The 23,196-nt window shown below is 45.7% G+C and overlaps 1 protein-coding gene across 3 annotated transcripts in view; it reads right to left on the bottom strand.

Moving 5' to 3' along the window:
- The window catches only part of CTNND2 (catenin delta 2), a 941,962-nt gene that overhangs the window by 239,754 nt on the left and 679,012 nt on the right, over positions 1-23,196 (bottom strand). For all 3 annotated transcript variants that reach the window (XM_047878029.1, XM_047878014.1, XM_047878024.1), the window contains one exon: positions 12,525-12,657. In XM_047878029.1, the coding sequence (XP_047733985.1) occupies positions 12,525-12,657 (133 nt within the window). The remainder of the gene's footprint in view (positions 1-12,524; positions 12,658-23,196) is intronic.

Here is a 23,196-nt window from a genome sequence, read left to right as displayed (position 1 = left end):
CCCCAGACAGCTCCATCTATGAGAGAATCTTAGGAAAGCTTTCTGCCCAAATGTACACGCCACCATTTTACCATTTACCAACGTGACATTATTTGTGTCCTCAAGATGTGAATGAAAACTAGAAGTGTGATGTTTATGAGGGAAACCTTTTATTCCTGGTACGCTTATCGCCTGTGAGGGTAGGAGGGATCTAGTCAAATGTCAGGATCAAGTGTATTTGCATTATACGCAAAAGAACAGGGGGCAGCTGGGAAGATGATCTTCTTCCCTTGTGGACCAGAAAAAAGAGAAACTGGCTACAGGAGGTAGCAACAGAAAAGGACAGTAGGAGAAGTGGAATTAAAGGAAGGGAGTGGCAGGGAGAGTCCAATCAGGTCCGGGGGATGTCACTGGGATTTGCACGTAGTGCGGCTAGGAGTGTCCACTCCTCACCTCTATTTTCCAGTCTCCAGTTTCTGTCCTTCATCCTCGGATCCCCTTCATTCTGGCCACACACTAGGGTCTCTGAGAGCTTATGCACCCCTTCCAGAAATGGCTCTGCCATTGTCTCCCTGCTCCCTCTCATCTGACTCTGCCTTCCTTGGGCCCCTGGTCCAGACAGCAGATTCCATCGCTTATGCTTTGCAGTAAGGATGGTCTCCATTCTCCCCCCAGAATCCACAGGGACTGTGTGGGGAGCACTGGGTGCTAAGCAGTAGAATGCCAGAGATGAATTCCTAGCCTTCAGAACACTTTTTTTGCCTTCCCCCACGAATACAAAGAGACTGGATATTATACAGTATTATTCACCCACTGTTATAATTCATATATTTTGGGTTAATGAGGCATTTGTGAGCCGTCCTGGGGAGGCTGGTCTTCTTATATACCACGTTTCCAGGGGAAATACTTTGTCAATTGTAAGACTTTCTTTCAAGCAATCTTTGGAAACTGAAGGCCGCCCTTATAGATTCGAAGGAAATGCAGAATTCTTTGCATACATAAAGTTAAATACAAATAACAAAAGACCTAATGCCTACTCAGTGTTTTACTTTTTATTCAAGAGGCAAATTAATTAAAAAGGATTGTAAATACAGGAGAGCAATTTGAATTTTGAAGGGCTCTTAACAAAATAGATGTTTTTTTTTTTCTTTCACTTATATTAGAGGTTTGGTTAAAAAGTGCACTGGAACTACCAAGAAAGAATAGTCATCTTATAATGATCACCTACAGCTTTTCTTGAAACATTAAAAAAAAAATTGGTAATGATGAAGTGCACCCAATAGGGAAGAGACGTAACAAAACATCTATGGGACAGTGGTGGTATAAAGACACATTTCTTCCAATAAGAATCTGATTTTGAGTGGCTGAAATATGGGGGATTAGAAATTTGCATACACTCTCGTCAACTGAGGCAACAGTTGAAGTCAGGGGGCTCTTGTCCTCCATGGGATCTGACTCCCGCCATGTTAAAGGTTTCCAAGATGGTGCATCCAAGTGTGCAGAGAGCAGGTCGCTAACGCATTCGCAAGTGCCATCAGGATGAGGAGATTCAGAATGAAATGGAGAAATAGCCTTGGTGAAGCTGGAGAAGTAAGTAGTCAGAGGCTCAAAAAAGGGCACGTGCAAGATCATTTACTTACAGTGGATTAACAGAACAGAGGTTGCTGAAATAAAGGAAAGCACCGAACTGCAATGGAATCTGGGGAGGGAGAAGGAATGCACGCTATAAGCCACGTGTGCACAGACCTGGCGTGGAGGGGTCTCGTGTCGTTTGTATCAGCATCCTGACAAAACGTTCTCTCTGGTCTGTGTGCCAGGAAAACCTGGAGACTGGAAGGGAAAGATCAAAAGGATGACAGGCCAACAGAACGCCTCCTCCTTGGTTCAACAGCTGAGAGATTGCTCAATAGGAAACAAAGCCAATGTTGGCAAGTCGGCAGCCCTCAGGAGCCAAGGGTCAGCAGGAGGACAGAGGTCAAGGTTCTTCTGCGACCTCTCCCAGGAGTGAAGAAAAGGACGCTACCATAAAGGTCAGCTGAGGTTGATGTTGGACATAAAGCTGGTCTGTGCCCCTGAAGGAAGGATTGGTTCTTTAGTTACAGATCTTCTTTTCTAAATTATGATGCAGGAGATCCCATTCAGACATTTGCCGAGAGAAAAATCATTGGCGAGAGGCCTCTGGTTAGAGCCTGGCTCCACCTGTGATACGTACAGGAATCGACTGACATTCGGATGGGTCATTTGTTTCTTTTGTTCATTACTGGGAAGGATACAAACCATTCCCCGGGTGGGCACGTACAAAGACAACCCATTAAAATAGAAGAAGAGCATGGCCCAAAGAAGAAACAAAAGTTAAAATAACCTAGAGCAAATTTTAGCAAACGCAGCAAGGAACTGTCAGAGATTAGAAAAAAAAATACCTGCTGCATCACTGTTCCCGAGTCATGACCCAGCTTTGGAGACAGCTCTCTGACTCATCACTGTCTTGAAAAGAGAACCTTCTGTACCTGGTGGTTTTAATTAGGACTCTCACTGTAGGCTGGTTACATTTCAACACATCAGTCTGATTCCTTAACTTTCATTCACTTTTGGTTATGAAAATAGTCTCATTCCAGTTTCAAAGAATGAAGCCTATCCAACTTACAACTTCGGTCTTGGCTCCCTCCCCCTCCTCCAATATCCCACCTTCCCTGAGGACTGGACAAGTTACCAGCTTCCCCTCGCAGGGGGCGGGGGGTGGGCAAGCTTCCCACCTTCCTCCTGCCACCTTGTTCTTCCACTTTTGTTGGCGGGGAAGAGGGGGAGAAGAGAGGTTTCTTCACATAAAGGCAGACCCCAAGGCCATCTTTTTTTTTTTTAAGTTTTATTTATTTATTCTGAGAGAGAAAAAGCGTGAGTGGGGGAGGGGCAGAGAGAGAGGAGAGAAGGGGAATCCCAAGCAGGCTCCGTACTGCCAGCGTGGAGCCCGATGCAGGGCTCAAACTCACGAACTGAACCATGAGATCATGACCTGAGCCTAAGTTGGATACTTAACGGACTGCGCCACCCAGGTGCCCAAGGCTGTCTCTGAACGTTGGTCTCCGTCTGTGTGGCCCACAGCTATAGACCGTGTGTGGCAGGTGGCTCTGTCCCCCACTGCACTTCTGATGCCCATGGCTTCCTTCACCGCGTGCTGTCTCTTCTCTCCTGCCATAGTTGGCCTTCCTTGAAGGGACCTTAAACTAGAGGAAACACGGTCCTTGCTCCTTAGATCTGACTGAACCTCTGTGCTCTCTCCCGCCCTGTGCTCTGGTGGCACCAGATAAGTCACCAGCTTGGAAGCCAAGCTGACAGCCAGTCTGGAAATGAGACGTGAGTCTTCAGTTTTCACTGCCACCTACAAACTATGGGCTGTTCCCGTCCTATGTCCAGTCTTTTCCCAACTTGCTTTGCTTCTCTTTCCCAGGTCTCTTGTTAAACTGAAAAAAAAATTTTTTTATTAGTTTTCTTTATTTTTGAGAGGCAGAGAGAGACAGAGTGTATGGGGGGGAGGGGCAGAAAGAGAGGGAGATACACACACAGAATCCGAAGCAGGCTCCAGGCTCTGAGCTGTCCGCACAGAGCCCGATGCGGGGCTCGAACCCACAAACCATGAGATCATGACCTGAGCCAAAGTGGGATGCTCAACTGACTGAGCCACCCAGGTACCCCTTTTGTTCAACTTCTTAATGGAAGAGGCCACCAAACCAGTTTTGTGTCTACTGCGGGAGTTTCCTGTCAAGAACTGGGCCCTCTTTGAACTGGATTCTGGTACAGATCGACTTACTTCCTAATGGGGGACCATCCCTGCTGCTGTGTCTATTCGGTGACCCCTGGGGCCAGCAGAAGGCACTTATCAGGTGAGTCACACAGAACTGTCACACTGACGTCTGATCCCTTGACACCGGGGAGGAGAGACCTTGGGCCAGAGAAGCCCTCGGTCTCCTCAGCACTTGGAAAAAAGTCACCAAGGCCAGGACAAACCTCTGGATGGGTGATGGGGGCTGTGACAGGCGCAAATTTAGGAGGAGTGAGAAGAGCTCAAAGGGGCAAGAGATGGAACCAGCAGGGCAGAGAGGCAGAAGCACAGGACGTGGATGGAAGGTATGTGGCAGGGATGGACAAAGTGCCACCGAGCCCCAGACATCCTGGCCATTTCCTCAGGTCCTATTTGCCCTTAAGTACGGAAGGCCACTGCACTGCCACTATTTGGTGCCTCTGGATGCCTTTGTCTCTGCTTCTCCCCACATTTTCCAAAAGGCCGCGATTCTGACTCAGCGCCCCCAGCACGGGGGCATGGCCACCAGCTGGATGCAAACGTCTGTGCGAGCTTATCTGTCCTTCTTAGCTGTAGTTCTGTCCCAGCCTGTTAGCAATACTGTCTACTTGCCATCTATGCCACTGAGGGTGACTCATGGGCCTTTCTGCTGGAAGCACTGGTCCAAAAACTCACGATTCCCCCTCTTCTATCCCTTGTCATGTGTGAAAGACCAAGCCTTCGTGAAAACGAAAAACACGTATGTTGGGCTGTCTTCATTCATTCAGTCCCAGCTTCCGGGCGCAGCGGTGCTCGGCATGGGTCCTATACCGCCTCTCCTGTGTCCACAAGAGCTGAAATCCCTGGGAAGCCTGAACTTCTCCACGGTGCCAACTCCTCCCCACGACCCAGAGTCAATCTCCGTCTTCCGACCAGTGCGCCCAGCCCTTATCACACTCTGTACTCTCTCTTTCCGCCATGGTGGTATTTAAATGCAATGAGATCATGGATCACTCTGGCAACAGGTCTTAGAGCTCCGTGTGTTAGGGTCACTGTCTCTCCCTTTTTCTTTATGCAGACCCACCACCTGTCACTCAGCTGTTTCCTGCCGGCTGCGTGCATAGGACACTACTACCTTCCCAGTCACCCACTCCTCACGCTCCCCCTTCTGCCTCCGGGCCACTTCTCATACTGTTGTCCTGGAAGGTCATGGTCTGCCCCCTCCATCCCTCCCACTCGCTGAGATTCTAAGTCTTTGTCCTCGACACTAGAGTCCTCTCAGAAGCTACCCAGACTTCTTTCAGATCTAGCAAGTCACTTTGTTTTTATCACACTTTTCTTAACCACTTTGCGGTCACTCCAAGAGGCCACCTGAGGTTACCTTCCTCCTTTTTTGACTGCCTCTTACAAGCACACCCTTTTACATGGGCCGGGGCAATCCTACCCACCTCATTTATACACTCACCTTCTCCCGATCTTTCCTATCACCAGCTACCCTCTCCTGTGGCCATTTAATGGATTCCAAAAATCTCCAAGCATTCTTTCTTGAAATGCACTGCTTTCTCAACCACTCTGCCAAAAAGCAGGCCCCGGATTTCTCTTCGTGGATGGTAAGACCTTCAGCTTGCCAGACCTATGTAACGCAGCCCTGGACTGAGTTACCTCTCTGATCTCATCTTCTAGCCTTCTCTCTATGTTCCAACCACACTTCTGGCTGCTCCTCATTATAAGTTGAATTGTGCCAGCCAAAAGATAGGTTAATCCTAACTAATGTGACTTAGCGGGAAATAGGGTCTTTGCAGATGTAGTCAAGTTAAGATGAGATCATCAGGGTGGGCCCTAATCTAATATGACTGCTACCCTTATAAGAGAGGGGAAGAAACACACAGATTCACAAACAGAGAAGGCCCTGGGATGTCAAAGGCACAGATTGTAGGGATGTAGCTAGAAGCCGAGGAATTGCAAGGATTGAGGGTCACCACCAGAAGCTGGAAGAGGCAAGGGTTCTTCATTCTACCCAGAGTCTCAGAGGAAGCCTGGCCCTGCCGACACCTTGGCCTTGGACTTCTATTGTTTTAAGTCACCCTGTTTGTGGTACTTTGTTACAGCAGCCACAAGAAAGTACACAAACAAGCACGCTCCTGTCTTGGGCTTATCTGGTTTCTGCATGGAACACTCCTGCTCAGAGAGCTGACTCCATGGTTCTCTCTTTCTCTCAGCCTTCGGGCACTGCTCCAGCACCGCTTCTCAGAGATGACCTTCCCGATCACCTTCTGTAAGATTGCAGTGATCCCTGCCTCCACATGCCCTCACCCCTTACCCTAGTTCCCATGCTGTGTTTTCTTCATGACACCATCTCACACGTCATAGATTTCCATCTTTGTTCATTCTTGCCTCCCAGTGGCTCACCTGACTCCTGTGTGTTCACTGCTGGGATGTCAGGGCCAAGAACAGAGCCTGGAACTTTACAGCTGATCGGGGAATGTCTGCCGAATGCACGTACTCCTGAGTTCCACCTCCACACAGTATCAGTGTGTGAAGCATTTGGACCCGTTTGTGTGTTGTTTTATGTTGCCACACGAAAATGGTTCTTTGATTCTAACTTCCTAAAGGCCCCGTGGTTGAATCCACTCGTTTCAACAGTGGCTTGGCATACAGCCACACACAACATGTGCTTTCCATTTCTTTAGTTGACAACAGTAGATTTCAAAATGTGAATGGTAAAAATACAAGTAAAGCAGAATATATAAACCATTCTGTCTCTAACACGAGGAGACTGGTTTTACATTTAACAGTTTGGAAGAGACTTCCTTAGTTTATATTTTCAACATACACTAACAATAACCCACATTCCTTAAGCACTTATGCTGGCTGGCGGTCTATGCGCCTCCTCGCTGCAGTGATGTGGATTCTCCGTGCCATTTGATGGTCTGGGAGTCTGATGCTCAGAGAGGTACAGAAACTTGCCCAAGATCCCAGAGCTAGAAAGCAGAAGAGTCAGCGTTCAAGGGCAGGCAGCCTGGCTCCAGAGCCTGTGTTTGTAACTCAGTGGTACACTCTCGACTCACATCGAGCAACTAATAGAGGCTCTTTCTTTAAAAATGCAGAACAATTTATGATGAAGAAGACAAGAAATGGCTCAAAGGTAATCAACTGAAAAGATGGATTGCACCTCCTCTCGAACTATATGAGGTAGAAAGAACCAGGATAAAATAGAAATGATGAAGGTCTTTAAGTGTAGTAGACAGGAACAAGTCAATTTTTTTTAAACATATGGAATGTTCTAAATCACTCCAAATAAAATAAAAATTACGGGGGAGGGGGATGGTATGGGTATACACAGAAACCAATTTCTTTCTTTCTTTCTTTTTTTTGAAACCAATTTCTATGTTATCATCACTCAAGAAAGATGGTGCCAATTTGGAAAAATAGATTAGTGTAAATGGTACAAACACATTGAAACTACATGGATATGTGTATGCGTGTGCACACACATGCATACACACACACACACACACACACACACACACACACACACACACAGACTCCAAAGGACTGATATCCCCAAATCCAAGCCGTCTTCCATTAATTCTAAGTGGGTATGGCTTAGGCTATATTCTTCTTGCAACTTCTCATTTAAAATTCAGTGTAATCCTTTAGGAAGCAGGCAGTTTTCTCTGACTCCACAGGCTGGGTTTTGTGTCACCACTGTGCTTAACACACGGTGCCATATTACCTGGTTTGTATGTTGTTTGTCTGGTAGGTTGTGGGTTCCTTAAAAATAGGATCTATATATTATTAATATTCAATTCCTCTACCAACCTAAAATAGGCTTTGGTAAACTTTTTTTTCCCCACTAGAACTGACAATGCCATTTCTTTAAAAACAACACCAAAAAATACTTGATTGGAGCCAGGATGCTAAGGCAACTTCCCAGAGGTGTGTTGGGAATTAGGAAAGTAAAATCAGCACTGTTTTCCTAGAGGAATCAGGCTTATTATCGAAATGTGTGTTTAATATGCAAGCTCTTCAAATACTTGGGGTGCAGATTTGATAGCTGAAGCTAATTTCTCATATAAAAAGAGGTGACCAGGGGTGCCTGGGGGCTTAGTCAGTTAAGCATCTGACTTCAGTTCAGGTCATGATCTCACAGTTTGTGGGTTCGAGCCCCATGTGGGGCTCTGTGCTGACAGCTCAGAGCCTGGAGCCTGCTTCAGATTCTCTGTCTCTCTGTCTCTCTGTCTCTCTGTCTCTCTCTCTCTGCCCCTCCCCTGCTCACACTCTGTCTCTCTTTCTCAAAAATAACTAAACATTAAAAAAATTTTTTTAAAAAGAGGTGACCAGGTCAAAACCCTAAAAATCTTCATTAGCAGTGGTCAGCGGCCATTTCCATCACAAAGAAATGAACACGGTCAGTTAATAACAACACTCTACTAATACAGCTCCAGTTTTGTTTAAAAGGTATGTTGTTTAAAGGAATGGTCCCATGTTGAGAAGAAAATACATCTTAAAATTATTTTAACACTTCAATACTTATTAATTTTACACTTCCACTAAATTTAATTCCTTAGTTCATCATAAATTAAAACAGCTAATGTCTTTTAATTTTAAGAAGAGTCCTTCTCACTTGAAACTGTGAAAATAGATTTTTTTTAATTTCTAGGAGACATATTATCTTGAATGCTGCCCTACAGCATATATATTATGCTCATTTTTGGTGCATGGTTGTCCACGTGCAAGTATGGGGTGCCTACCTGTCCTAACGTGTGCATGGGCAGAAACGGGGACAAAGCAGGAGGAGCAACATAAAGAAACTCGAATCATTAGAACCCATGAGAGGCACCTAGTATCATCCCCGAGTCGATGGATAATCTTAATATTCTTAACTGGGGAGCGCCCAGAAAGAACGAAGGAAGCATTTGTGAAAAATACTAAGAGATTATCACCCGGGTACCTCCTAAAAGATGCCGGTGATACACGCACATGAGCAAGTTTTCACGTCAAACAACTCCAGAGATTATGTACCGCTCAATTTACTGTGACAGTCCCAACAGTCTAGGAGACAACGTATACGAGACACAGTTCAAATAGTACTGACACCCGTCGGTGCCACTGCTACCCCTGCCCTGAAGCAGGAGGGCAGCGACGTATCAGATGTTCATCAGTCTGTGAAAACGAGCTGCGCAAACTCAGTGTGTTTGTGGCAACAGCCCAGACCCTATCTATTCTTACCCTTTTTCCTTCCCAGGTCTCTTTAGTTGTTCCTCAACCACTTCTGTTCTGATCTGAGGTCCAGTTTGTGGAGCACCCTCCTGTCTCATCTGTAACTGAACGCTCTAAGCTGGGTCCCCCACTGGCCCTCAGACTCCAGCTCGGTCCCTGGTGGCTGCCAGCTGCCCACCCCAGCTCCTTCCCCGGGGCGCCACCCCCTCCTGGGAGGCTGCCACCAATCCAGCAAATCCGCCGGTCACCAGACCAGGAGGAAAAGTTAGAAAAGGGGCTTTCATCTGCTGATTTATGGAAGCAAATTCTCAACTTTGTGCCTATAATATCCGGCATCATTTTGAACAGCACTGAGTTTCTTGGCTTCATTACACGAAAACCGTACCAAGCACTGGAATGAGGAATGAGAAAGGCATGATTTATGACCCTCCCCATATAGGAGATTTAATTCTGCCTTTTGCTCAATGGTCTATCCATTGTGTGAGCAAAGTCAATACTAATAATGAAATGCAGACTGAAGGGCTAAATCAATTCAATAAAATGCAATAGAAAGACTGGGGGACTGAGTACGTTGGAAAGGCGAGTGCCTGCAGGATTAGTATTTGAACAACAGGTAATTACAAAAATCAATACTTGTGTATGAGAACATGACAGGCAGCCATCTGTCACGAAGGGAGAACCACTACTATTGGCTTGGGCCCTGAGTTAGGATGAGGGAGCAAAACAGAACTGTGCAAAATCCCTTCCAGAGGTTCTGTGTGTGTGTGTGTGCGTGCGTGTGTGTGTACATATGTGTGCTCCCCACGTGAGTGGAGGAGCGAGACAGGGAAACTCAGATGGCTCACTTTGGGTTTTATTTAGGCACGTGCACTGTCCCTGCCCACCGTGGTGGCAGACTGTGCCCTCGGTCCTACACCACTCTTCCCTTCCTCCCCATCCCAGGCTCCCGGGGACGCGGCCAACGTTACCCTGAGGTCCTGGCCACATCTGGAATCTTTGGGGGTGCAGTGGAGCACTGACACCCACCAGATGAGCCCCTCCTCCGAGAGCCAGTTGCTGGAAGATCTCCAGGCAGTAAGAGGGGACAAAGGCACCCACGGCAAATTAGGAAAATAAGCACACGTACACATGCAGACATATATATATACATACGATAAAATAACTTGTATTTTAAATAGAGTAAAATAACTTAAAATGAACATCGAAAAGATAAAATAAAGTAACTTGAATGTTCTAACTGTTCCTGGCCAAAAAAGAATATGAATGAATGAATATGTTACCACTAAGCGGCCAGCATACATTAAGTCACTTAGCCCCACAAAGACTCCACAGTACAGGTATCGGCGTCTCTATTTTAAGGGCTGAAGGACAATCGGCTGTTCCAGGAGGCACAGCTGGTGAGCAGGGAAGCAGCACTGGGAGATGGATGTGTCTATTGGATGCCAACGCGTGTCCCGGTCCCCCCCCCCCCCAACGCCCCTGACATCGTGCCACCTCGGATCCACCGCGGGGCCAAGAGGTGCATCTGATGGGGCCACACCCAAGTCTGTGGCCAGCTGCCAGCAGTCACTGCTGTTGAGAGGCTTTGGCCAGTCCAAGGAGCACGTAGACAGAGCCAGTGGGACCAGTGACTTCACACTTCCCCAGGCCATGCTGTCTGTACTGACCACACGATCCTTTATAATAAAGGTTCAGACTCCGCTTTTGGATGTCTGGCTTCTGACTGCTTTCAAGCCTCCCTCTCCTGCTCTGCCCACATCTGAGCAAGGTGATATGAAAGCTTGGATGCCTCCTCTTTCGGCATCAGCAGGAAGTTCAAATCACGCCAGCCCCTGTCCACACTTGAGAACCCTCACACTGGCTCCACCCTATAATCACCACAAAAACTCAAGCCAACCCCCTTTCCTACTCTCAAGACGTTTTCAGTCCCACTTAGGAGCCATGCCGACCATGCCAATAAGCCTCGTTAGGTGAGTCACCCAACTTTCCGTACCTTCCAGGTGTATCACAGGGCGTCATCAATCCTGAGATTGGAACCACCCTCCTGCTTTTGGGGGCGTGCATCACAACACCCCTGATCCAACCTTATGTCAACAATGGAATAAAATGCTTCCCTGGCCTTTAAAGAAGCCCTCAAAGTGGTGACCTTGAAAAAAATGATGGGCTGTAATACCCTAATCAGAAATCTGTCCTTCATTTTGAGTGACTCTTTGGTTTTCTATTAAAGGCATAGAAGGATTGAGAGAATTTCCATTGGGGACAGAACTCAAATTTAACTTTGCTTTATTTGTAGATCATTTTATATAATTTTAATAGTATTTTTGGCATTTTTAAACTTATCTTGGATGAACAATATTTTTCTTTATGTGACTGTTGACACCACTGTTGACATTTGGGACTGGATAACTCTTTGCTGTGGTTGCTGCCCGGTGCATGTGCATTTTAGGAAGTTCTGCAGCATCCCTAACCCTACCCATAACATGCTGATAGCGCAGCCACGGTCCTCTCCAATTGTGACAACCACAAGTGTCTCCAGATGTTGTCAACTATCTCTTGGGAGGCAAAAATCACACCTGGCTGAGAACCACTGCCCTTTATTCAATCCACAAAGACACGTGACCTTTCTGCTAAGTCCTCTAAGTCCCAGTGGAAGATAGAAAGAAATGATGAAAAGCCATTAGGCTATATCCATACTAATGCAAGCAAGCAAAATCTACAATAAATTGCAATTATATCTCTAAATTTCTTGTTTCCACTCTGAAACCGATTTTGACTGATCCCCAGAACTGCTCCCATGCTAGGGAGATGACTCTTTATAGCTTATCAAATTGTTTTAAAACATTTGATTACTCAGCAGCTTAATGCAAATACGTGTCCCTTGTCTAAAAAATCAGAGTGAGCTATGCCGACCACTGTGATTTTCTAGAAATACCACGCAGCACAGTGTATATACAAAGTAGTCCAAGAACACCAAGCATGTTAACAATTGTTTACATAATGGGTGCAGACAATATATTCTTTCCTGGACCACATCCACCCGTGTTATATTCCCTAGTCACTCTGTAAATGGCTCAAAATCCTTGATTGTAACACAAAGCTTATCTATTGCCTAGAGTTCTCATCCTGTAAGTGAGTTTTCCAGAAAGGAGAGATGATATCACAGGTGACTGCAGTAATCTTGTAAGTTGAGGAGACAACGTACGATGCTTTTTATTTCTTGAAGATTTAGAGGCAGAGATAACTCCAGGGATGATATTGGGAAGAGGAAGGCAAATCACATGAAAAGTCCAGCGTTTGACCATTTTGCCTGTGTTAATACTAGAAGGTATATTTGGTCATCTGCTTCTCAGTATCCAAATATTAAAAAAGAAGACTATGCATACACACGCCAGTTAATCAGAAGGTGCCATTTCGGTCTTACATATGGATCTAAATTTTGGAAACATAACTTTGCTTTTCCTATTCCTTTCCCCTTTCAACACTACTCTATAGACCTCGGTGCTGACGAGTCTACCACCAGTCGCTTAAGAATCCAAGTAGCGCTTACCTCGGCTTTAATTTTATTGTCTCCGAAACAGAGGTGCTGTAAGTAGGCTGCAGCATTAGACTGGACTGAAGGAAACTGGTGTTGTAACATCTGGATCACTTCCGGTAGCTCTGGGTCTCTCCATCCAAATTCTCTGAACAAGGAGAAGGCAGGAGAACATGAGAGAGAAATCCTACCACAGTGTTAACACGCGCTTAACCCATTTATGAAACGTACTTGAGTTTACACGGAACTATTTCACAAATAGCTGGTCTGGTTTTTATACACGCACATTCACTTAAAAGAATCTGAAAAGACGTCCTTAAGTTGATGGCTTGGAGGTGCGTGTAGGTATACACTTACATACGTATGCTGAACACACACACCCTATACATATAAAACCTTAAATGTATCAACTGAAGTTACATGTTTATGAAGATTGTGAAAAAAGAATGACTTAAAGTGTCATATGATTTTATTAATATACACATTTTTAACTTGGGCTTAAATGGAGAATTTATAAGGTCACATTGGTTTTCTTTTTTTTTTTAAGTTTTTTTTTTTAATGTTTATTTTATTTTTGAGACAGAGAGAGACAGAGCATGAACAGCGGAGGGTCAGAGAGAGGGAGACACAGAATCCGAAACAGGCTCCAGGCTCTGAGCAGTCAGCACAGAGCCCGACGTGGGGCTCGAACCCACGGACCGCAAGATCATGACCTGAGCCGAAGTCGGCCGCCCAACCCACTGAGCCACCCAGGCGCCTCAAGGTCACATTGGTTTTCTAATACATTGTTTCAACAGTCTGATTCAAGGACAGCATTTAGCTAAACTATCAGACAAGAGAAAATATAACTGGATGGGGTCCAACCCAAAATCCAAAATGTTGTGATAGAACCTGATGCCTTCTTTATTATTTTCTGACTATTATTACTGTTACTGTTATCATTATCTCTTCTTTAAACGATTCTCCAGAGGGAAAAGTGGAGGAACAAGAAGAATTTATAAAAGGAAGTTCAAGAGTTGGGTTTATTCATACAATGTTAATATATATTTTTTCACTGTACATTTTTCTCCTTCATGCTTCTTTTCACATCTGAGCTACTCCAAGAAGATGGTTGTTTATTTAAGAAACATGCTCTGAGACATTTAAGTCCACCCTAAAACACAAGACTGACTATACCATGCAAATGAATATTGTTTTATGAAGTCAATCGGCTCAACCAGCTAGGACATGGGGCTAACAGGGCCAATTGTATGGATTCTATTCCTGTAGCAGGGAACCCATTTTTAACAGAGAAATAAAAAAGCAACCTCTGAGACCGCAGATAAAAAGGTGACCCCACGTGCCACAAAAGGGTACTATTTATCCAAAGGATAGGGTGAAAGACAAACGAGATAGCTTGGCAATAACCACTCTACTCCCAGAGAAACAGCTCAAGAGCATCCATCCTGTTGTTGATGCTGGGTCAGTGCTGTCGTTGGAGAAGAGGAGTCACAAAAAAATGGGGCAGAGAAGGAACAGACAAAGGTTAAAAGCGTCCTCGTAGATTCTAACCTGTTCTCTTTATCTTTCCTTTATCACAACCCATAGAGGCTGTCAAGCAAACCTTAAAACGTGTTAGCACTCCCTTCACGGCTCTGAAGACAATCGTCAATGGGATTCCTTTTGAATTAGCTTAGTTTTTCTTGGGGAGATCAAGCATTTGATTTAATGTGCATTAAGTAGTTAATAAATTTGACATAAAATTTTAGGTAGCCACACATATTTTCAAAAGGAAAGATAGTACAGTAATACATCTGCTACAAACTACCCATAAGTGATTGCTGGTAACAGAAAAATTATTAAATTTTTTTTGGCTATGTGATCAAAGCAGAAATTACAGATTAAAAACACAGGAAGCTTGTGTTACTTTAAGTTTAATGTCCTTCTCTCGCATGATTCTAAACCACTTCTGCAACATCGAGATAGCACCCACAGCCCCTCTGCTCAGAATAGCAGCCAAGTAAAATTGTGTTCTTTGTTCAAATGAAATAAAAATCTACAGAATACCCTATACATTAAGATTAGCAGTGTCCTATAGGTACTGGATGGCTAAGATGAATTCGGGTGAGCCTGTGCTATTGGAAAGTGATTAGTAAAGAATTCATTTGAGCCTATTTTATTAACTGGATGGTAACTGCTCTATATGGCATATATCAGTAACATCTTTGGAACAAGATCTCTAGGGGAACAGTCTGAGGGACCCTCTACACACATGCACACACACGGGTTCGTTTGTGTGGATGCATGTATATACACACGCACATGTACACACACACAGCCCAAACTCAGAGCAGATGCACTTTCTAAGGAATCATGAGCCTAGGGGGAAAAAGGCTATTCAGCTTCCCCTGAAAACTCTGGAATCCCAGACATCCCCTCTGCCCCACTACTCTTTTCCCAGACCTGATTCTCACCTTTCACCCCGCTGACCAAGCCAGTCACCTCCCACGCACCCTTCTTCCTACCTAAGGCATCGGACTGGGCACAAACACAAAACTAATCGGGCTGCTTCCCTGCTTAAAGCCCTTCAGTGGTTCCCACCGTCTTCGGGATAAAGACCAGGATATTCCCATGGCTCGTGAGGCCTTTGCTTGGCTTGCCATCTCCCGACTTGCCAGCCTTGCGTCCCGCTGCCTCCCTGGGCTCCCTGCACTGGCAGACATCTGGACGGTGCTCTCGCCTACCTCTGTTCTGGAACAGCCCTGGCCCAGCGGTTTCTCACTCAAACTCAGGACCCCGGGCTCCCTGTGATTCCCTCAGGGAGGCCTTCCGTGAGTCCATCCATGCAACGCCTGGCGGTAGTGCCTCCATTTTGTTGTGGACTGCGTCCCATCGCTGCCTCCGTCTCCACACTGTGGTAAGTTCTCTGAGGCCAGGACCGCAGCTCTTTTGGTCATGTTTGCTCACTAGAGCATACAATACCCCCGGTACATGATGAACGTTACATAAATGTGCTTTGGGAGAGTGAAGGCATGAAGGAAAGAGTGAAGGAAGTATCTGGGCAGGGAGTGTTTCGTCAGTTCTACTGACATCTTTTCTCTGGCCAATTGGTCATTCTGGAATGCTCCCCCCTCCCCTGACACACCTAGACAGATAGACACACACACACACACACACACACACTCTCTCTCTCTCTCTCTCTCTCTCTCTCTCTCTCTCTCTCTCTCCATACTGCCAAACAGTGCAGTCTTTACCATGCATCAGTAATTCTGTCACCGAAACCTTCCAGTGGCTTCCCACTGCACCAAGGACAACAGCCACCTCCCACACACAGGACTCCTCCCTGTTCCTGAGCTTCCTGCACCAAGTTCCCTGAATTGCTTCCTTCCTATTGAAAACAGTTCTTCTGTTCCCATCTCAAGATCCTGGTACTTTGGGGGAGGCTCCTCCCTCAGGTCTCTGCATGGTGCTCTCTTGTCTTGACCAGGTCTTAGTTTGTATGTCTCGGAGGGCATCTCCTAGAAGCTTCCAGGCAAACAAGCCTGACCCTTCATATCATCTTACTACCGCCATATTTCATCCACCACACTTATAACTGGCTGAAATTCCCCTCCATCGTTTTTGTTACGATGATTCATCCCTCCGCCCTTTCTCTGCTGTAAGCTTCACGGGGACAAGGGTTTTTCCCACAGCATGAAGAAATTCCCTCAGCTGCCGTGCTCCAATCCTCTGGTGCAATGACAACATGTGAAAGTGGGGTCCCTGGGGGGGGACTCTGGGACAGAGTGAAAGGGGGCGAGGGAGAGCACAAAGCCAGGTAAGACTTACGACAACGGTAAATTAGTGTTTGAAATGACTTGATGTCTCTTAGCCTAAACCAGCTTTCCAGGAATCATGCTGGAGTGGATTGTGCGTCCGAGCAGTTCGCTTCCGGTTTATTCTAACTGGCATTCCCCAGCCTTATCCACAGCAGCAGGTGCTGTCTAAGAGGATACTACTAGTGTTTTCAAGTGCCTTCCTCAATTTCACAAGAGTGATGCTAAAGGTGTACCCCCTCAACAATAAGTTCGGGGGGGGGGGAACGATTTACATCCAAGTCTCTTTTTCCAGAATGGTTTGGTTTCGCTTAAATTAGATCACTCGGATTTTTTGTTGTCCATGGAGACAGACTCCAGAGAAAGAACTGGAGGCCCAGAGGAAGTAAAATGTCCATCTCATTTGGACCAGAATTTGGCATATGATATGGTCTTGCATAAGGGTCTTAATCCTCAAGGACAAGGAGTGGCTCACAAGACAAAGATGTTCTGGAAAAGACACACACCAATAAAGGGTCAGCACAGGGAGAGGTTCGGGGCTGTGGAGGGGTTGGTGGATTTGGAAAAGGTACATTCTCAGACTAGCTGAGGAATGCCTAAGAAACAGGCTGTGTGGAGGAAGCCTGCCCGGGAGGCCGGATAGTAGAGGCAGGGCTAGAAAGCAAGTTTGGGATGAGATCACAAAGGGCCTTTCATACAAATGCAACAATGCTGTTTCTGGTCTGCAGTGACTATTGTGGAGAAGAAATCTAAGAACATTCAGATTTGTTTAGGTTTACAGAACAGCCAGAAAAATAACCTTAAGAAACAACATGAGTGCACTAAAAGTCAGTTGCCATGGTTCCCTGTTCACACGCCTTAACTCTTTAATCCTTAAGTAGCCTTCTGTGGTTTATTTTCATTTTACAGAGGAGGAAATTTGACTTACAGATGGTACCAACTTAAGTGGTGGAGCCAGAATAAAACTCGGCTGTCTGCTTTCAAATAGATAAATTTAACCACATAACTGTGTTGGCTGCTGTAATCACTGCCTTGCAATAACGTCTAGAAGAAGGATTTTTTTCTTTAGACAATGTCTCAAAAATAAATATGTTTAGGGGCGCCTGGGTGGTTCAGTCAGTTAGGCGTCCAGCTTTAGCTCAGGTCATGATCTTGCCGTTCCCGAGTTCAAGCCCCGCGTCGGGCTCTGTGCTTACAGCTCAAAGCCTGGAGCCCAGATTCTGTGTCTCCCTCTCTCTCTGCCCCTCCCCCATTTGTGCTCGGTCTTTCTTCTCTCTCTCAAATAAATATTTAAAAAATTAAAAAAATAGGTTTAAAACACTGTCCACAGCAGACTTTTGGCAATGACCTAAGACATTTTTGGTTGTCACAACTGGAAGATGTTCCTGGCATCCAGTGGGGAGAGGCCAGGAATGCGGGTCAACATCCTACAGTGCACAAGAAAAAATTCTCCATCCCCGAACTGTCATTAGAGCCAGGGCTGAGAAACTCCAGTCCAAACATGAAGTGTGTCTGATCACTTGTGTTGAGCAAGCATGTTTTAAAGTCTTTTGCTCCTGGGTTATTTTAGTAGAATGGACCCAGGATTTGGTACGAGAGTAGCTAGGAAAGCCTTCCAAGCTTGAACATCTGGCTTTCTCTCTTCAAGTCCCTCACTGTTTGCTGGGCTTGGTTTCCATGGATCTAATATGGCAAATAATACCACCTATTTCATGGGGTAGCTTTTGAAATGACACATGAGATAATGAACGTGAAAGTGGTTGGCAAGGTATTAGGAGCAATAGATAGATATATACGAGCGATTGTTACCCTAAGATTGCTCTAAAGGACATACGCACATATTTAAAATATTTATATAATGCCATTTAATTTTTTAAAAATAACCTGTTACTGATGGGTTTATTGACATTAGAGCTGCTACTGACACGAAAGAACGTTAAGTGTAAAGAGAGACACTGCTTTAGCTTATACTAAAAATTCTGCCTGAAAATGTGCCACTTTGAAATGATTTGTTTTGCCCCCTACCCCCTCCAGAGGCAGAGTGCCATGGTGGGCAAAAGTTCTTTGGATGCAGTCAGAGTTGGTTCGAATCCTGCTCCACCCACCATGAACACTTTCTGCAGCCTTGGGCTCCTTCTGTCTGCTTCTGGTTTCCTGCTGAATTTCCACTGGCTGGCGTGCTCTTTGCTTTGAGTCCATCTTTCACAATGAGATAATAATTCCTACCTGGGAGTATTGGTGGGATGATCAGAAATAATATATACGAACCCCTTGGAGCAGGATCTGGCATGCAGTGTGGACCCTTGAGACATGCCAGCTGTCGTATATAACTAGACGACGGAGTAAAGACTCAGAAATAAGAACCATCTACGGTTTTCTACCGGAGCGAACTCATAACTCTCATTTGTTACTGGGCTTCATTTTAGAAATGTTAATGGAACTGGAGAATATGCAAATGTAACCTTTTCTCCATTAAAACTTGTCACATAGACCAACAATATTGTGACAAAATTCTCACTCTTATATGGACTATCTGAGTTGCTAAAATTATAAGCGCTCAGCTCAGAGCTAAATAGCAAAACAGTCTGAAATCCGTTACTATGTTATGCTGGCACAGAAACCGGAGAGTTGATGTGCCGTCACAAGATTTTATCACGTTTACTTCTGCGTTGTAACAGGCCTCAGGGCCAGAGTCTCTGGGAACTCAAAATTTGATTTTCAGCAAAGCTTCGTGTCAGAGACACCTTGCTTACTTTGATTCTTTATGTTGGAGGGACACTGCCCACTTTGCAGCCTCAGTGGTTTCCGGTGGGGCAGGGCTAAATGGACGTTACTTAAAAACGTGAAAATCGGGGCTCCTGGGTGGCTCAGTCGGTTAAGCGTCCGACTTCAGCTCAGGTCACGATCTCGCGGTCCATGAGTTCGAGCCCCGCGTCGGGCTCTGGGCTGATGGCTCGGAGCCTGGAGCCTGCTTCCGATTCTGTGTCTCCCTCTCTCTCTGCCCCTCCCCCGTTCATGCTCTGTCTCTCTCTGTCTCAAAAATAAATAAAACGTTAAAAAAAATTTAAAAAAAAACGTGAAAATCTCCACCTCTTTAAACTTCTGAACTATAACCAGAAGTTGTATTTTTTAATGTTTACTTATTTTGAGAGACAGAGAGAGAGACCAAATGCAAGCAGGTGAGGGGCAGAGAGAGAGAGAGAGACACAGAATTGGAAGCAGACTCCAGGCTCCGAGCTGCCAGCACAGAGCTTGACGCGGGGATTGAACCCACGAACAGTGAGAACAGAGCCGAAGTTGGCCGCTTAACCGACTGAGCCACCCAGGCACCCCCTAACTAAAGGTTTTAAAGAGCACATTGGCTTTAACTTTGGCATCTAGAGCCATGAGGTGAGCTGTTTTGTTTCTGATGTGGTCTTGTTAATAAGGTTGGCGGTGCAGACGTGGTGGTCATAAGAACGTTAGATAGGTGGATATTTTTATGATGAAACGGAAGTATTTTAATTCTTGTTGACGAACGAGATCTTATCCAATGAGAAACATATGGAAGCATTCGTGTCTTGGTCCTCATTCCTGGATATTTTGTAGCCCAAACCAGAAGCTGCCCTACATGGCTTATCACATTTAGAAAACAAATCTTTGCTTTCAGAGAAACAGCAGCATTGGAATTATGACTGTCTAGAAAACAAGTTCAACTGTTTTCATTTGTAGAAAGAAATGGCTCTCTCCAAGCTTTACATTTTGGGAAAATGTAATTACCCAAACTGCATCAGTAGCATTAACTCACTGACCCATGATTTCTTGACCTGTCTTCTGGTGGAGCAGCCACTGTGCTCCTTGTAGATGTGTTCAGCTCACAGGGACTCAATGCTGTCAAGGACCACCAGCCAGCTCCTCCCTCCTGGGGACGATCCTCATCTTATCTTAAATCTGCATTATTAATTACAGCCTCTCTTTTCACAAAATACTGAGGCAACTCGCACAGACAGATCATCTATGACGATACGATAAATGAAACATCAAGTACAAAAAAGAGGGGGGTTTCAAATGTTACGAGCGTAAGGTCGACGCACTTGCTTGTTTCAAATTGGACCCTTTCCTTACAAGTAGCCCTGCCCTCAGCAGAGAAACTAATTAGGGTAGAAAATGAGTCATTCCTGTTAGTTAAATGAGAGCACAGAATCCCACCACTTCCTGCACTGGGAAAGCAGGAAGAATCTGGAACTCTCTATACTTGTCCCAAGATCCATGGCTGGTCTCTAGTTAGGATCTCTCTGGTGGGCTGAATAATGTCCCCAAAGGTATCCCTCCAAACTGTAAATGTTACCTTATTTGACAAAATGGACTTTGTATGTAAGAAGAAGGAGACATACCACTGAAATAAGATGCTATATTGTTGTCTTTGAAGACGAGGGAAGGGGCCATGAGCCAAGAAATGTAAGGCATGCAGCTCTAGAAGCTGGAACAGACAAGTACAAGGATTTTCTCCTAAAACTTCTGGGGGCAGCATGGCCGTACTGACACGTCGATGATAGCCCAGTGAACCTGACTGCAGACTTCTGGCCTTCAGAACTACAGGAGAGTAAATCTGTGTCATTGAAAGTCATCCACTTTGTGTCCATTTGTTATAACAGCCGCAGGAAACAAATGCACATATGGCCTTTTTAAGCTGACAAAAGACCATCCCGCTGGCAAGACTCCGAGGAGGTGGAGGGAGCTGCTTGGACTATCCTAAGAGTCACCACCTCCAACTCATGCCTCTGAGAATCCACCCTGTGATCGCTGGTCATGAGGTCGACTCCTCTAGCGATTTACTCTGACTTACCAACCCGCTCGTTCGTCTATTTGAAACACCCGCCTCTCTAACCTGCGGCCTTGGCCTCTCACTGCATCCCTGCAGGCCACCTGACTTCCTGCTTTGGCAGATTCAGCTATAAACCCTCACTCCCCCAGCCAATGTTCACGGAGTGACCACTGTGCCTCTAGCCACTGGAAATTCAGTACTGAACGCAGCAAAAGTTCCTGTCGCAGGCAGCGGCTTCCTAACGGTGGTTGGCAATTCGTTATCAAGAGAGCAAAATGCATTATTTGTCAGTGTTAAGCGTGTGCCGGGTTGAATGGTGTCCCCTCAAAAATTCATGTCCACTTGGGACCTCAGAACGTAACCTTATTTGAAATATGGTCTTCACAGGATATAATTAAGGACCAAGATGAGATCCTCATCTTCCTGGACGAGGACAGGCCCTAAATCCTATGGCCGTGTCCTCATAAGACACACAAAAGGACACAGAGAGACACAGGCAAGAGAAAGCGCTGTGCAGACAGAGGCAGAGGTTGGAGTGATGTGGCTACAAACCAGGGGATGCCAAGAATGGCCGGCAACTACCAGAGGCAGGGAGAGAGGCATGGACGGTTTCTCCTTGAGAGCTTCTGGAAGGAACCCACTCTGCTGACACCTTCACTTGACTTCCGATCTCCTGAACTGTTAGAGAATAAATTCCTGTTGTTTTAAGCCACCTCATTTGTTGTATTTTGTTACAGCAGCCACAGGAAACGAATACAGGTGTAATGGGAAAATAAAACAGACATAGGCAACACGAGTGTGTGTGTGTGTGTGTGTGTGTGTGTGTGTGTGTGCGCGCGCGCGCGCATGCACACACACGTGCTGTACAGGGGTTGTTATTGTAAACTCTGTGGCTATGGAAGACCTCCCGGAGAAGATGACCTTGGAGCATAGACCTAAAGGTGGTGCATGGTGGAAGGAATGTTCCTGAAAGGGAGAACAGCGCTAAGAGCCTGAAGAGGAATGTGCTTAATTAGCATGTCAGACAAGAGGGGAGAAGGCCAGTAAGGGAAGTGGCGTGGGTCCTGGGGCCATGTGGAGAGCGGCAGTAAGGCCCCAGATCACACAGGATTCTTCAGTCCTGGCAGGTCTCTGGCTTCTGCTCTGAAGAGAGACCAGAGGCACTGGCATGTTGTGGTCCGATTCGCGTTTTTGGAGAATCGCTTTGACAGTGGTTACATGAGTGTATACATCTGTCAACACTCAGAAACTGCTGCCTAAAACAGTGCATTTGTTGTATATAAATCATACTTTGATGGAGCTGTGTTTACGAAAGGTCCCTCTGGATGCAGGGCTGAGACTCTATAGGGTGTGGATGGAGCAGCAGAGAGTTTAGTGGCTCGTGTGGGGGACCCTGGCGAGGCTGCTGGTGCTGGGCAGTGGGGGGGTGGGGATACACACTGGGGACAGGGCCAGGTGCACACAGAGTGTGAAGGCAAGAGCCGGCCCTTCTCCCCTCCTCTGCTCACGTGAACTGGTGACTCCTGTGGCCTCATCCGTCACGCCCTGCCCGGGGACCACAGGGCGGACTGGCCAGGCTAGGAGCCACTTTCAGGGACTGGCATCTATTATTCTAGAACAAGGAGGGACACTTTCGACTAGCAAGTTGTCTACTGGCTGCTGAAGCGGAGAATCGGAAACAGCAAAATCGTGACAAAACTGCCCATTTCCCAAACTATTACAGGTGATGGGTGCCTTAAGTAAATCTTAGCCAAGCAAAGGGCTTTTTCTTGGAGTCCAACTTATTGGGAATCAAGGCGGGGGGGGGGGGTGGATAATGTAAATTGATTGGCAAGAGTTCATGCTGCTATTTACCATTTTTAATCTCACGTATTTTAAGTACCAGTGAATTTCTGCTTCTACCAAGGGCTTAAATATCCTAAAATTCCATTAGACTGCAAATAATATTATCAATTATATGGTAATACCTATTCAGTCTCAATAAAATGTAGAATACTCGCTTTTATCTATTAATACAACTAGACATTTTCAATAAAATAGGTTCCACAAGGAAAAATCAACTTCATACACATAGGCGTTTAGTTGCCCT

Source organism: Prionailurus viverrinus, chromosome A1 (genome assembly GCF_022837055.1).
Source record: "Prionailurus viverrinus isolate Anna chromosome A1, UM_Priviv_1.0, whole genome shotgun sequence".
NCBI lineage: Eukaryota > Metazoa > Chordata > Mammalia > Carnivora > Felidae > Prionailurus > Prionailurus viverrinus.
The sequence above is the reverse complement of the archived record's forward strand: the minus strand, read 5'-3'. Positions and strand labels throughout refer to the sequence as shown.